The 12,806-nt window shown below is 40.8% G+C and overlaps 1 protein-coding gene across 4 annotated transcripts in view; it reads left to right on the top strand.

Annotated features, from left to right (window-relative positions):
- Positions 1-12,806, top strand: part of CDH13 (cadherin 13) — a 435,704-nt gene that overhangs the window by 146,556 nt on the left and 276,342 nt on the right. For 3 of the 4 annotated variants that reach the window (XM_064386249.1, XM_064386248.1, XM_064386247.1), the window contains exon 3: positions 10,266-10,474. In XM_064386249.1, the coding sequence (XP_064242319.1) occupies positions 10,424-10,474 (51 nt within the window). In that variant the 5' untranslated portion in view covers positions 10,266-10,423. Of the gene's footprint in view, positions 1-6,117; positions 6,220-10,265; positions 10,475-12,806 lie in introns of those variants that run through there. The other variant, XM_064386250.1, reaches the window with a different exon arrangement.

The following is a 12,806-nucleotide window of genomic DNA, read 5'->3' as shown; positions in this document are numbered from 1 at the left end:
TCCTGCCCTTTGACTTCTTGTCTCCAAGTTACTGCCACAGCAGGAGAGATATCTCAAGCAATATTTTTTCTTCCATCTCTGATAAAAGCAAGTGTATAAGGCTATGAGGAGCTGCCATGGATTTGGTATAGAACAAAAGATATTTTTTACAATAGTAATTTCTTCTTCCAGCCTCAAATCACTGACTTATTTGAACTTGCCACTGTAGGAGCAGAAAAAGTTTCCATTCCTCCAGTGAGGCTCCATATTTCACTTCTATCATTTTTCACCTTTCTTACTAATGGCCCAACCTCAGGCAAATGGAAATGTGTGTGTAACTCAGTGAATCTTCTGTTCATCCAAGAGAATATAATAATTTTTCTTAGATTAACTTAACACTCATAGAAAAATAGTTGAGTGCTGGCAGAACCTTGTGCATTTAAAAAATAAAAAAAATGAAAAATTTTGACAGATCACATTAAGAAATGACAGAGCACTGTAATTATAACAAACTGACCTTGGAGATAAACAGTTTTAATTGTCAACTTGAGGGAAAAATATCCCCATGACCTTTGACTAATTGTCTAGTTAATGAAAAACCTCTACTAAATAAATTTGTGGCTTTGGAAACATTTGAAACATATACTGGTGTAAATAAGGTATTTTCTGAGTTGGTTTCACTATAGGCGTTTCCTGTGAGTGATTGCTTGTTGTTACTTTTTGACATCTGCTGGCAGCCTTTTTTTTATACAGTTAAAACTCCCGGGACACTGTTTTGGATTTTTTCTTCCTAAATTAAATCTCCACTGATTAGTTTTCAATAAATTACATGTATCAAGAAATTTGGGTTCGTTAGCACTTAGGGTGACTGCGCAAAGATCAGACATGCACCTGTGCAGAAGACAAGGAAATTCATGGTCAGTAGCACACTGCCTCTCCAAGCTTTATTCAGGCAGCATTCAAAGGAAATAATCCATTATATCCCACTGGGAATTCTTGTACAAACTCAGACTTCTGTCCCATCTCCTTCCTCTACAGACACTATTAATTTCATATTGACAAACTCCTCACAGCAATCTGCAGGGCCACAAACTTATTGGATGCATCTGAATGTCTTTGATTCTGTCTGCTTGTGTCTCAGGCCCAGCCAGTGAAGACATTGTAGGAATCTAAAGCTAATTTCATCTTATGTTCTCCTGGGGATCTTAGCAGAATGCTGTGCAAATCTGCTAAAATGGAAAATTATTGATCATTTGCATTGCAATGGGAAGCCCTTTCACAGAAACCAACAAAGTTAAAAAGTATGTTTTCTACATATCACTGCTGGCTCTGGGTTATTTGGGCTGCTCCGAATCGATGCAGCATTAACAGGGAAATGTCACTTTCCTCCCCAGATGTGACAGCTCCTCCGAGACTGGAGCTCCACAAATGTGGTGTCAGTTTGTGTCCCCTGCATTTACAAAGAGAAAACAGCTCCAGTTAAACTGAACTCTGTGTTGTGCTCAGAAGATCAATGACTGTGATATAACTTCTGAAGGTTTTATTTTTTTTTTCCTTCAGACACACTCCCTGACATAATATTTTTGTTGAAACAGTAATTTTTCTCTAGGGTTTAGAAGAGCAGCTACAGTATTTTCATGCCTTATAATGCAGCCACTGACCCAGGAGATCAGTCAATAACACCTCTGTGTTGTAATGAATAAGTCAAGATAACTTCCAACTGAGAACAACTCATTACAGCTCCTTCCACCTGATTAAATTTTTGCCCTAAATAAGACAATGGGCAGCAAAATGATGTGTGAAGATATCATGTAATGTGAGCTGATGAAGTCTGATGGGGAAGGAGGAGGGAAAGCCTTCAGTTTTGATTGCAGTGGTTGTGTTTTCCTGTAATTTCAAGCAGTCACAGACAGCTGATGGAGCCCTGTTGGCAGAATAAATTTGTTGAAGAGCACGAGTTGAGGAGACTGCTGAGGAGACTTCCTTTCTAGCAGAAAAGAAAGAGGGAAAAGTCAAGAAGTAGCTGTGGCATGGAAAAAATCAGGAATCCTTGAGTTTGGTGCTGATGGAGCTGTCTTGCTCACTTGTCCTCTGTGTAAGCACCTGCTGGAATGCCAAACAGCAACCCCAGTGCTGCAGGGAAAGGACATTTTTCTCCAGACCTGAGATGATACAGTTTGTGAGGCCTCTGCTTTCAGTGCAGGGTTGATCACTTCTAGCTCAGAGCACCAGATGTGATTCTCAGATCAAGCCAAGTGTTGTGATGTGCCAGGAGCAGAGAGGCAGAGCTCAGTGAGATGTGAAAGATGCAGAGTCCAGAGTTGGGGAGGGCAGAAGGTGAGGAGAGGGGCAGAGCAGGGCATGGCTGAGCTGGGGTTTTCAGTGTGGATGGAGCCACTGGCTCTGGAATCACACATCGAACCCATCACCCAAGAGGAAGCCTTCAGTCAGGTATCACCTATCACTCAGGTGATCTGTGCTGCAGAATTTCAGGTTTTTAGCAATTTTCCAGCTCTGCTATGACTACTGGTGGTAGAGGATATGCAGGAGAGTATTGTATGTGCAGGGAACCTTGTGGCAGGGAGGAGTGATGAACATGATTCCATGTTCTCAGAAGGCTAATTTATTATTTTATGCTACTATATTACATTAAAGAATACTATACTAACTATACTAAAGAAAGGATACTTTCTGAAAATGCTAAACAGATAATTATGAAAACTCATGACTCTCCAGAGCCCTGACACAGCTGGCACTGATTGGCCAAAGAGTGAAAACAACTCCCAGCAGAACCCAATGGAACAATCACCTGTGGGTAAACAATCTCCAACCACATTCCAAAGCAGCAAAACACAGGAGAAGCAAATGAGATAAGAATCGTTTTCCTTTTTCTCTGAGGCTTCTCGTCTTCCCAGGAGAAAAATCCTGGTCAAAGGGATTTTTCCAGGGAATGTGAATGCCACAGGAGAGAGAGCAGTATTGCCCTTTTGTGAGAACATCACACCTTTCCTTGGCTGCAGCTGGCTTCTGGGTGAAATCCCTTGTCTTCCATCATCTAAGGGAGCTTATCTCCTATCTGTGATAAGTGCAATGAATTCTGACAGCACAGAGAAAGCTGTGGCTATTAATAGGCACCGTTTCTCCAGTGGAAAGGGTGTTCTCCAAAGGGCAGGAATGAACACCCTGTGCCCAGCGGATGAACTGCTGGCCTAATTTTTGTATCATAACAGGGCTCTGCACAAATCTAATCATCACACATAAGCCACACAGGGATGTTTGCCAGTTTAGCTAATCAGTTTGTTTTTTCAAACTTGAAAAGTGTGCTCAGGGATGCAGTCTGTTGCTTAGTACTTGTTCTTCCAAAGAAGTCAAATATAAATGTGTGTTTGTCTTAAGCAATTCTTGTTATGTTGTGACGAACATTTCACTGTTGTTCATGTTCCCTCAATTTCTGACTCTCTGGATACCAAATAAGTCATCACTGTAATTTACTTCAGGGGCACATAAAGAAATTATATAAATGCAAGAAAATCATAAACATGCAGTGCAAGATAATAACCCACTGTTGCTTGTTGGATTTGTTAAAAAAATTGTTCTGTAGCAATTCTACTGCAGAGTTAGGGTAGCAATAAGCTGTATAAAAACCTTGAAAAAGGGTTTTCATAAAACTCATTTTGTTCATTTTATTAAATGTTTAATAATTTTTTTTTGTGTAAATACTTCAGGCACGCTAGTAGGTTTATAATCTGTGAAATCATTATTTCTGCAGCACTTTTAGGTATAAAATAATGATAATCTCATAACTTTAGGAGCAACCTGTCTGAATTAACTGTTGACAGTGTCTTGTCTGGAAATTATTCTGTCCTCAGATTTTCAGGGGCAATACTTTTTCCTTCTGCTGCTCAGGTATTTTTGCAAAAAACCAGCAGAAACACTCAGGCTATGGGCTCACTGCCAGAACTCCTGTTCAAGAGGTGGTTTTGAAGGCACCTCAAAGGCAGGGAAAGAAGCTGTTTCTCCTAGTGGACCTTTTTGTTGGCTTCAAAGGGAGGATTTGGTTTGTTTCTCAGCTCCTGTGCTGGTAGCTGTTGTGGCAGCTCCCTCTCTTGTTCTGGGATGGATTCAGGTAGTCCAGATATGCTGGTTCCAGGTGGATTTTATCCTGGATTTTATCCTCCCCACACTGGCAGGATAACCCAGCCCTTGGAGCCTCGTTGCACGTGGTGTTTGTGCAGCTGGAGGTGCTGAGAGCCTGTCCCGGAGCTGTGAGCCCCTTCCCCTCCCCAGCCCCTCTCCCTTTTCTCGCTCACTGCTCATTGCTAACAAGACTCTCACCAGGTCACACTGCTTTATGAATTTTTATACACAACCCCAGCACTCAGAAGCATTTCCATTTGCCTCAGCCATCACTTTTCTCCGTGGTTAATGAAGCTCAGCCTCTCTGACTTCCCTGTTTGTCGTTGAGCAGAGCTGGGGGATCCCTGCTGGCCTGGTAAGTTAAGTTGCCTTTGTGCAGCTGTAATGTGCTTTTCTTGCACCTCCGGACCTCTCACAGGTACACCTTCTGGCTTCAATACGATCCAAAGTTATTTGCTAGAAAGGAGAAGGAAAAATGCACAGGATAAAATTGCTTTGATACTGTAATTCCCACGGATTCAAGCAAGGCTAGGTTATATTTACAAAAAGCATCTAATATTTATTGATAGAGCAATTAAGTCTGTATTTTCAATGTGAAATTTCCTCATTCAGGAGTCATTTTGTTTCTTGTTATGATCAGATAACAGAAAAATATGAATACCTGTACACAGAGATGTACAGAGTTAGTTTTGGTGTGCTTATAGATAAATATGTGTATTTATTTATTCAGAATACCTCTGTGGAGATTTCACCAGAGAGAAAATTATGGATTCAGTATTTCTGTTCAAAACAAATTAAACTTCTGTGAATTAAACTCAGAAAAAAAATTACTTTGGTAGTGAAATATATCAGACCAACATATGCTTTTGAATACAAACCTATTTCAGCTTGTTTTCTTCCGCTTTAGTTTACAAGAAATGCAACTGCTAACCTTTCAATGTTTTAAAATGATATCCTTTAAAACATCTGTGGGTCATTGTCATAAATATCGCAGTGGTGTAGAAACCTCACATTTGTGATATGTCATAACAGGGAAAATGGAATGCACTGCAAAGAATCCAAGGAACATGAGTTTCCTTGCTGAGATCTATAAAGGTTAATATTCCAGTTACAACTTTTCCCATCATTGCACTAATGGACTTGGGATCCTGCACAAGTTTTTCCACCGGGTCTTTTGGTGATAATAAACTCAAAGTCACTGATTAAATCCTTGGGATCCATGTAGGTATTGCAAATAATGAATATTGCTCAGTGGAAAGAAATATTCTGTACAATTCACATGTGAATTTTACAAAAAGGAGTAAAAGTCTAACACAGGAGGCTGAGAAATGAACAGAGGGCGATGAATGACACTCATGTTTTTCACTGGGAGCTGCTTGGCAGTGTTTTCATTTTGCTTGCATGGAGTTTTGGAGCCTGTCTCATAGCATGTGGCATATTAGGCACAATAAAGATGTTCATTTGGCAGCTGGAGCATGACTAGGAACATCAAAAGAGTCATAGATGCGTCAATAAATGAAGAACTCCACCTTCATACAAATATTAGATCACTGTTTTAATTGCCCATTGAATTCTTGTCAGTGAGACATTCACTCGTCATGCCTGGTGCAGCATTTCTAACATTTTATTTTGGGGCTAGAGCTGAACTGTTGCTACTATTCATTTTTTGCACTTTTGTAGCACCCTGAGCACCAAACACGAATCATTTTGTTGCAAATGCTGTACAGACACAGGGTGAACAGGTGGCCTTTGCTCTGAGGGGTTTAAAATCCAGTTAAACTCCTTAAGCTCTAATACAGAGTGAGAGCAGGAGAACATGGGAACTTTTGGGCTGTGTGGCCCCTCTCATCAGGCTGCCACTCACCCAACCTGTTATAATGCATGTGGGTAGTGGGAAAAATGTCAATTATCCATCTCAGGGCTTTCCTCACACCTCATTTCTGTGACAAATGCATGAACATCACAAACATCATCACACAGACCATATGTTAGCAGGGCTGCCGAGCAGCAGAGTGTTGGATATTCAGAGAGCACCTTTGCAGCTCAGGCTGACACTTTCCACAGCTGATATCCACAACTTCTGTCTCATTTCTTGTTACACAGGTTGTTACTTGGGGGGACAAAAGGAGTAATTAATTAATCACACTTTATAGTTTTTTACGTAGGGATTTCTACACTGGCTTTATGTACAGAGCAAGATTTTTTACCAGAGAATAAGCACTAAAAATTCTATTTCCCTTGTATTTAATGGGCATTAACAATGTACAGGTTTGGTTAAGAGATTAATGTAATGCCATGGATGGGAAATCTGAGGGAGCTGATGAAGCTGAAGCTCCTCAGAGCTCTCCTGAGCGCCTGGCAGGGGAGGTCAGTGTGGTCAGTGCCAGCCCCAGCCCCACGGACTGTGTAGCTTCTCCTGGAGCTGGCCATGGGCAGCTCAAATACTGCAAATTTGGGATATTTGCACTGGCTCTTCCCCAGAAGCCACATGAGTTTAAGGAATCAAACATTCCTAGTGAGGAGCATCGGGGGGATGTAATTCAATCTCAGCCGATGTTCCCTGGTCAGCCCAGTCCAGGACACAACACCATCCTGATAAGGTCCACATTTGACTAGGGATTTTATCTAAGGCTCCAGTTCCCCTCAACCCTCTCAACAACTGGTTTCAGTTTCACCTCTGTTGGCCCTGAAGCCAGATAATCTCCAGTGTTCTCTATCCCTATGATCACTTCATCTGCTCCCACTTCTAATTTTTCTCCTACATATCAGTACTTCTCAGAGCCTTTTGAATTTCCTTCCTTCTCCTTGCTATTAACCTCACCAAATACTCTCATTTCTGTGGTAGGACTGGGAATTGAAAGCATCAGAGCTTTTGGATGAGATATGGTAAAAAAACACCCCAGTTTCCCACTTTCAAACAACTCTGCCTCAGCCCTTTTTGGAAAAAGTTGCAGGATTTCATAAAGCAAGATGAATAGACAGCAAAGTGTAAAAGGTTTAAAAGTGTCAGATTCATACCTGCAAGGGAATACAGAATAGATTCAAGTGCTTCTCCTGATTCCACGTGCCAAACCTGCATGTGGCCTTTGAATTTCCCCAGAGCATGCAGATGGCAGCGATGCAGGGATCCCAGGGTTTGCGAGCTCTGAGCAGAGAGGTGGGAGCAGTGCACCCCCAGGCAGCTCCTCCCTGCTTTAGAAACACAGCCCAGTTTGTCCTTTTCTTGAAAGGCACCTGGAGTGTTTGGCTGGGTGAAGCTACAGCTCTGAACCATGACATGGGATTTTAAGGGATTATTTTATTATAGTTGTCTTTGGCTTTTAATTTTTTTTTAACTTTTTATTCCTGATATAATTTCTCAGAGGCCAATGCTAATTTTTTCCAGTTGTAAGCTATTAATAGTTAATCAGCAGCAGTTTTTGGTTATGAAAAGCACATATATATTCAGAGAGTCACAGACTAGCTTGGGTTGGAAGTGACCCTAAGGGTCATGCAGTCCCACACTCTCTGCACTCTCTGCAGTGGGAAGAGATGCCACCAATGCAACCAGTTCCTAAACCTTTTTTCACTGGGTTTTAAAAAATTATTTAGTTGGGTTTTTCAGTTTTTTACGGGATTAAAAAATAAGAGACTGTAATTCACAAAGGCTGCAATCTAAGCAGTATCTATACAGTGGCTTGTACAGAGAATTTCAACTTCCCACATTTGTAGTGATAGGAAAATATTGCATTTTTTTGGTTGGTAGCTTTAGGAAATTGAAGTGAGTCTATTAAAACACCTGCCATAAACCCAACATCAACTGCAAAGGGTGGTTTTTCTCCAGGGAGGCCTTGCTCAGGGAGCCTCCCATCAAAACCCTGCTGTGGGCACAAGATCCTTCCTGGAAGCAGCTCCCAGCCTGGGAGTGTGGGCACCAGCACACTCTGAGCACTCTGAAATTGCTTTAAGCTGTGCTGCTCCCAAATTCAGTGGCTTTCCCTCCTGGTTCTCTTTCAGTACAAGACTTTGCAAGCAGGATCTGCCACCTGACAGCCTGAGATAGGTTTGTCTGGAGAAACTGCAGGGTCTGAGGGGAAAGAGGTTTTGTTTCTTTTTTATTTATAATCCCTCTTGCTTTCAGCAAAATTCAATGAAACGCCAAATGAGCTGATGAAATTCTGGTTTTCTGTCCTGCTGTGAATCCAAGGATAGTTCTCTTGCCCTACAGTAAAGTGGAAGAAATGGGAGCAGCTTTTAGTTAAAAACATGTAATTGAGCTGAAGCCTTGTGAGCAGCAGATCCTTCAGCTGCTGGGGGAGATTTTCTGCCCGAGCCCATGGTGTGTGTCAGAGAGTTTGGGCTCTCCTCGGGAAGGGAATTGTCTGGTGTGAATTGACAGGGTCACGGCTTCATGGGGGGGGTTTAATTTTGTCTTGTTCTCAGCATCCACGTCTGTCCTAATTGGCAATTAAATTCATTTTCCCCAAGTCGTTTCTGTTTGGCCAGTGATGGTAATTAGTGAGTGACCTCCTTGTATTTATCTTTTCCATCTTTCTCCCCAGTTCTGCTGAGGTGGGGGAGTGAGAGCGTGACTGGGTGGGAGGCTGGCAGCCCAAGGCCAGCCCTCCACTCTTGCTTTGGTAAATAGCACCCCACATCTCTTTTTGTGCCTTATTCTCTTCGAGTGCTTGAGATTTTGGCACTGTTTAATTGTTAATCTAACCCACCTCATCAATATTCATCATAAAATGAAGTTGTAAATTCTGGAACCAGCAATGGCTCTTTTTCCCTGTGGTGTTCTGCTTTGGGATTGAATCCCAGAGAATGCCAGAAAGGAAGGATCTCCACGAGGTCCTCTGGCAGCCCTGTCTTCATGTTGTTCTGCCTGGAGAGAAATACAGAATTTGATGAAGAGGATTTCTGTGTAACTTGCCAGGAGAGTTGAGTGGCCACCCACCATGAGACTATTCTTGTGCTTTAGGAACATTTATAGAGATTCCACAGTCAGGAGGAGTTTAGGGATTGGCCATGAGAGACTCCGGGATTTTTTCTCTTCCTTTATAAACAATGCCCCAATACAAGAAGTGTATACAGCGAATCTAAACAATTATGCCAAGTGTTTTATTTTGTAGTAAAACTCCATTGTTGTTGATTTTATATAGCTGGTATCACTGTAGTTTTTTTCTAAAATTGTAGTGCAGTTTTTAAAGATCCAGAGGAAGTGAAATGTAAAATAAAAATAGTGAGAGCATATAGGTAAGTGACAAGTCTGCAGCAGCAGTAACTCCAGGAGAAGGTAGGGAATACAAAACAGGTTGTCTGCAGAAAAACCTTTCACATGCAAATATATTGTTCAGAGATGTCAAACCTTGAACAGTTCATTTAGCAATTGCAAGTTTGTGGTGAAGATCTCTTACTGATATAGCTGGTAGTTAAATCACTAATATTTTTTCCAGTATTTTGTGCAAAATGAATCAGAGAAGAAATCTGAGGCAAAGGCTCAATTCTTTGTGTTTTAGGGAGATTTCTTCATGCCAGCTTTCCTAAATATTTTACTTTTCATGTAAAGTGAAACAGGATTATTGACAGCTACTGTTCAATTAAAAGTTCTCACAATCCTTAGATACAGAGCAGCTCATGGACTGTGTGACAATCCTGGCAGTAAGAAATGTTGGAGTTCAGTTTTTCATTTTTATAAAATTTTTGCAGTTGCCTGGGGCTGAGTATTCGGTAAACAACCAGTGCTGAACCTATAGATTTACTGGATACCTGAAAGCACTTTGCCACAGAAGGGCCTTTGGGGATCCTGGGCTGTGATGAGGAGCACAACGAGGACTCTGTTGCCCCTGCTCAGTTTGTGGAACTGGGTGTGCATTTGATTGGAGTGAGCACAAAAGGCTCATGTCCAGAGTGTTTTATTTGTCTGCTACCCAGTTAGACTGGTCAAAACCTCTTCATATTTATGAAAGTACATATTCATGCATTTCTTTATGAAGAAGAATCAAAAAAAGATAGAATTTCTTTGAAAGTTTTTTTTTTTCCTTTGAGAGACATTTCTTCCCAAATCTGTAGACAAGCTAATAACATAAAGATATCGGAAGTTTGTGTTCCAAAGTAGATATTTACAATGTGTGTTTTTCCTTTTCGTCCTTTTTTCTTTTCACCCTCAGTGAAATTTGATGACTGCAAGGGGAACAACAAATTGAACTTTGAAGTTTCTAACCCGAACTTTACAGTGGAACTCGATGGGAATTTGGTTGCACTCAAGAATGTATCAGAAGCTGGCAAAGTCTTGTTTGTCCATGCACGGTCGGAGCACGCCGAGGACATGGCAGAAATCTTTATTCTTGAAGCAAATGAAAAACGTGGTGCATTAAAGGTAAGATAAACACCAAAGATTAAAAAAATAAAAAAATGGGCCAAGGAGATGTGCTGCTGAATATTTACATGTGTCACCTAGGATTGTAGGCAATTTTAATCTGTTAGCAGAGATCAAAATCAGTCTTCAATGCAGATATTGCTGTAACATTTTAGCTCTTGGTTTAATTTGTGATGCAGATTTCCTGGGTTGTAGAAGATGTATTACATCTTCAGGTGTGGATGCTAAACATTCATAAAGACTTTATTCAAATGAAAGAGCCCAAGTATGAAAATTGACTGCTTCTTCCAATGTATGTTATGCCAGGTAATCACAGTTTGGCCACAACTAAAAATGGAAATTCATAGTTTAAATGTGTAATTTAGAATTTACAGAACCTTTATGTTTCGCTGCAAGTCTAAGTACGTGGGAATGAATTTTGTGTAATTTAAATTTTCATATTGGTCTGCTTATCTGACATTGTAAGGTGATAAACTGCTTAAACATCTGCACACAAACAGTGACACACATTTACACTCTGTCTCTATACCTGGTGGTTTTCGTTCTGCTCTGTCCATTGAATATTTTGTCCTTTCTTTCCCTCTCCTGAACTTCAGTGTAAAACAAACCTCATCCATAGGGAGATAAAGTGCTTCAGAAATTGAATTGAATTTTTATAAATTGAATTATTATAAATTGAATTATTTACTTCACACCCTTAGAAATAACAAAAGGAGATGTGAGATACCTTCATTTCTGTGTCCTGGCATTTAGGAGAGAGGCAGGCAAGGCAGTGGCTCACTAGGCAATTAAGCCTGGTACCTCTCCAGACCTATTATTTCACAGAAGTATAAAGAAACTTTGATAAAAATGACTGATCTGCTGTCTTGATTTGGTATTTAGACATTCAATTGCCAGCATGCTCATTATATTCCCAACAATATATTAGTATAACTTAAGTCTTCCATTATAAAAACAAATTACCTTGAGGGGAAAGGTTGAACAACCTTCTGAAAGTCTGTGGCTGAGGAAAGGTTTTGCTCTGCACTCTAAGCAGCACACCACGTGAATATGGATTGCCAGCAGGAGAGAAAGAGCCAGAATGTGTAACTGCAGAAAGTGATCAGAACACTGAAATGGAATTTAATTTTATTTAAATATGCCGTTTCTTCACAAAATTAAATTTTAACACAGTCTTACTTGAGGGAGTCTCTTACGTGGAGGAGCTGTGAGTTTAGGACCACAGACTGCCAAATGCAGAGTAGGAAAGCTACACTTGAGGAGCAAGCTGGGCACTTGGCTGTCCTGTGCCTCAGACTAGCAAGCCTTGCTCCTTCTGGTGCATTCACAAGAATGTTCAAACGGTTTTATTTGGAAACCTTAGGAGCAGTTTCAAAATGGGGATCATCATTCTTTGGTTAGAAGTTACTAAAACCACTGAGGAGTTTGAGACGTCTCTGACAGGAGGTCTGGAGCTAAACTTCAAGGGACTGGTTTATGTGTGAAGATCTGACTCTCTGAGAATCACATTCTGAAGATTTATTCTGGTTTCTTAGAGAAGCAGCCCTTCCATATCTGTGAGCAGAGATATTCTATGGATGCTACAGTGTAAGGGAAAGCTTGTCAGATATTCTATGGAAGTTACAATCTAGAGGAAATCTTGTCTCATGATCAGGAGTTACATCCTGCAAATACAGGATGTGTATTTGCACAGATTATAACAAGCTCTGCCAGCAACTTTTTGTCTTTATATCCTGTTTGGGTTCTGGGGAGTCTTCCCTTAGAATGCTTCAGCAATATTAATTGATGCCTAGTGTTGAAATCTCTCTTCAGACTACATTTGAAAGCCAGGGCTGCTTTGGCCCCACTCCTGGATTCTGTTCCAACCCCTTTGTGTTGTTTCAGAGAGAGAAAACCAGCTTAAATCAGGCATATTCTGCCACTTGCCAGCCTTTCCTCACAGGTGACAATATCACATCATCTCAACCTGCATTCACCATCTCTTTCTGGATTTTGATATTCAGCCCATAACCAGCTGATTACCCATTTAATGTGGCATTTAGTGTCTGCAATGCCATTATGAGTTACCTGATGCCTTAATGTGTCCTGGGAAATCCATCTAGTGACAATCACCCCCCTCTTCAAGGGAATATAAAAATGTCTGGGGCTGGCTGTCCTGCTCTGGCCTCACCCAGTCCTCTGTAGATGTTAAACCAGTATTCCTTCCCAAACTTTTCATCTATTTGCCTATTTTAAACACCACACAGACAGTGTTGTCTTTCTGTTTGTCATACTTGAGAAGGATAAAAAGACAGCAGCGTCCTATCTAAAGTGATTTTATGATAAATTTGAA

This window comes from Passer domesticus, chromosome 12 (assembly GCF_036417665.1).
Source record: "Passer domesticus isolate bPasDom1 chromosome 12, bPasDom1.hap1, whole genome shotgun sequence".
Lineage (NCBI taxonomy): Eukaryota > Metazoa > Chordata > Aves > Passeriformes > Passeridae > Passer > Passer domesticus.
Note: the sequence above shows the minus strand (reverse complement) of the source record. Positions and strands in the feature narration are given on the sequence as shown.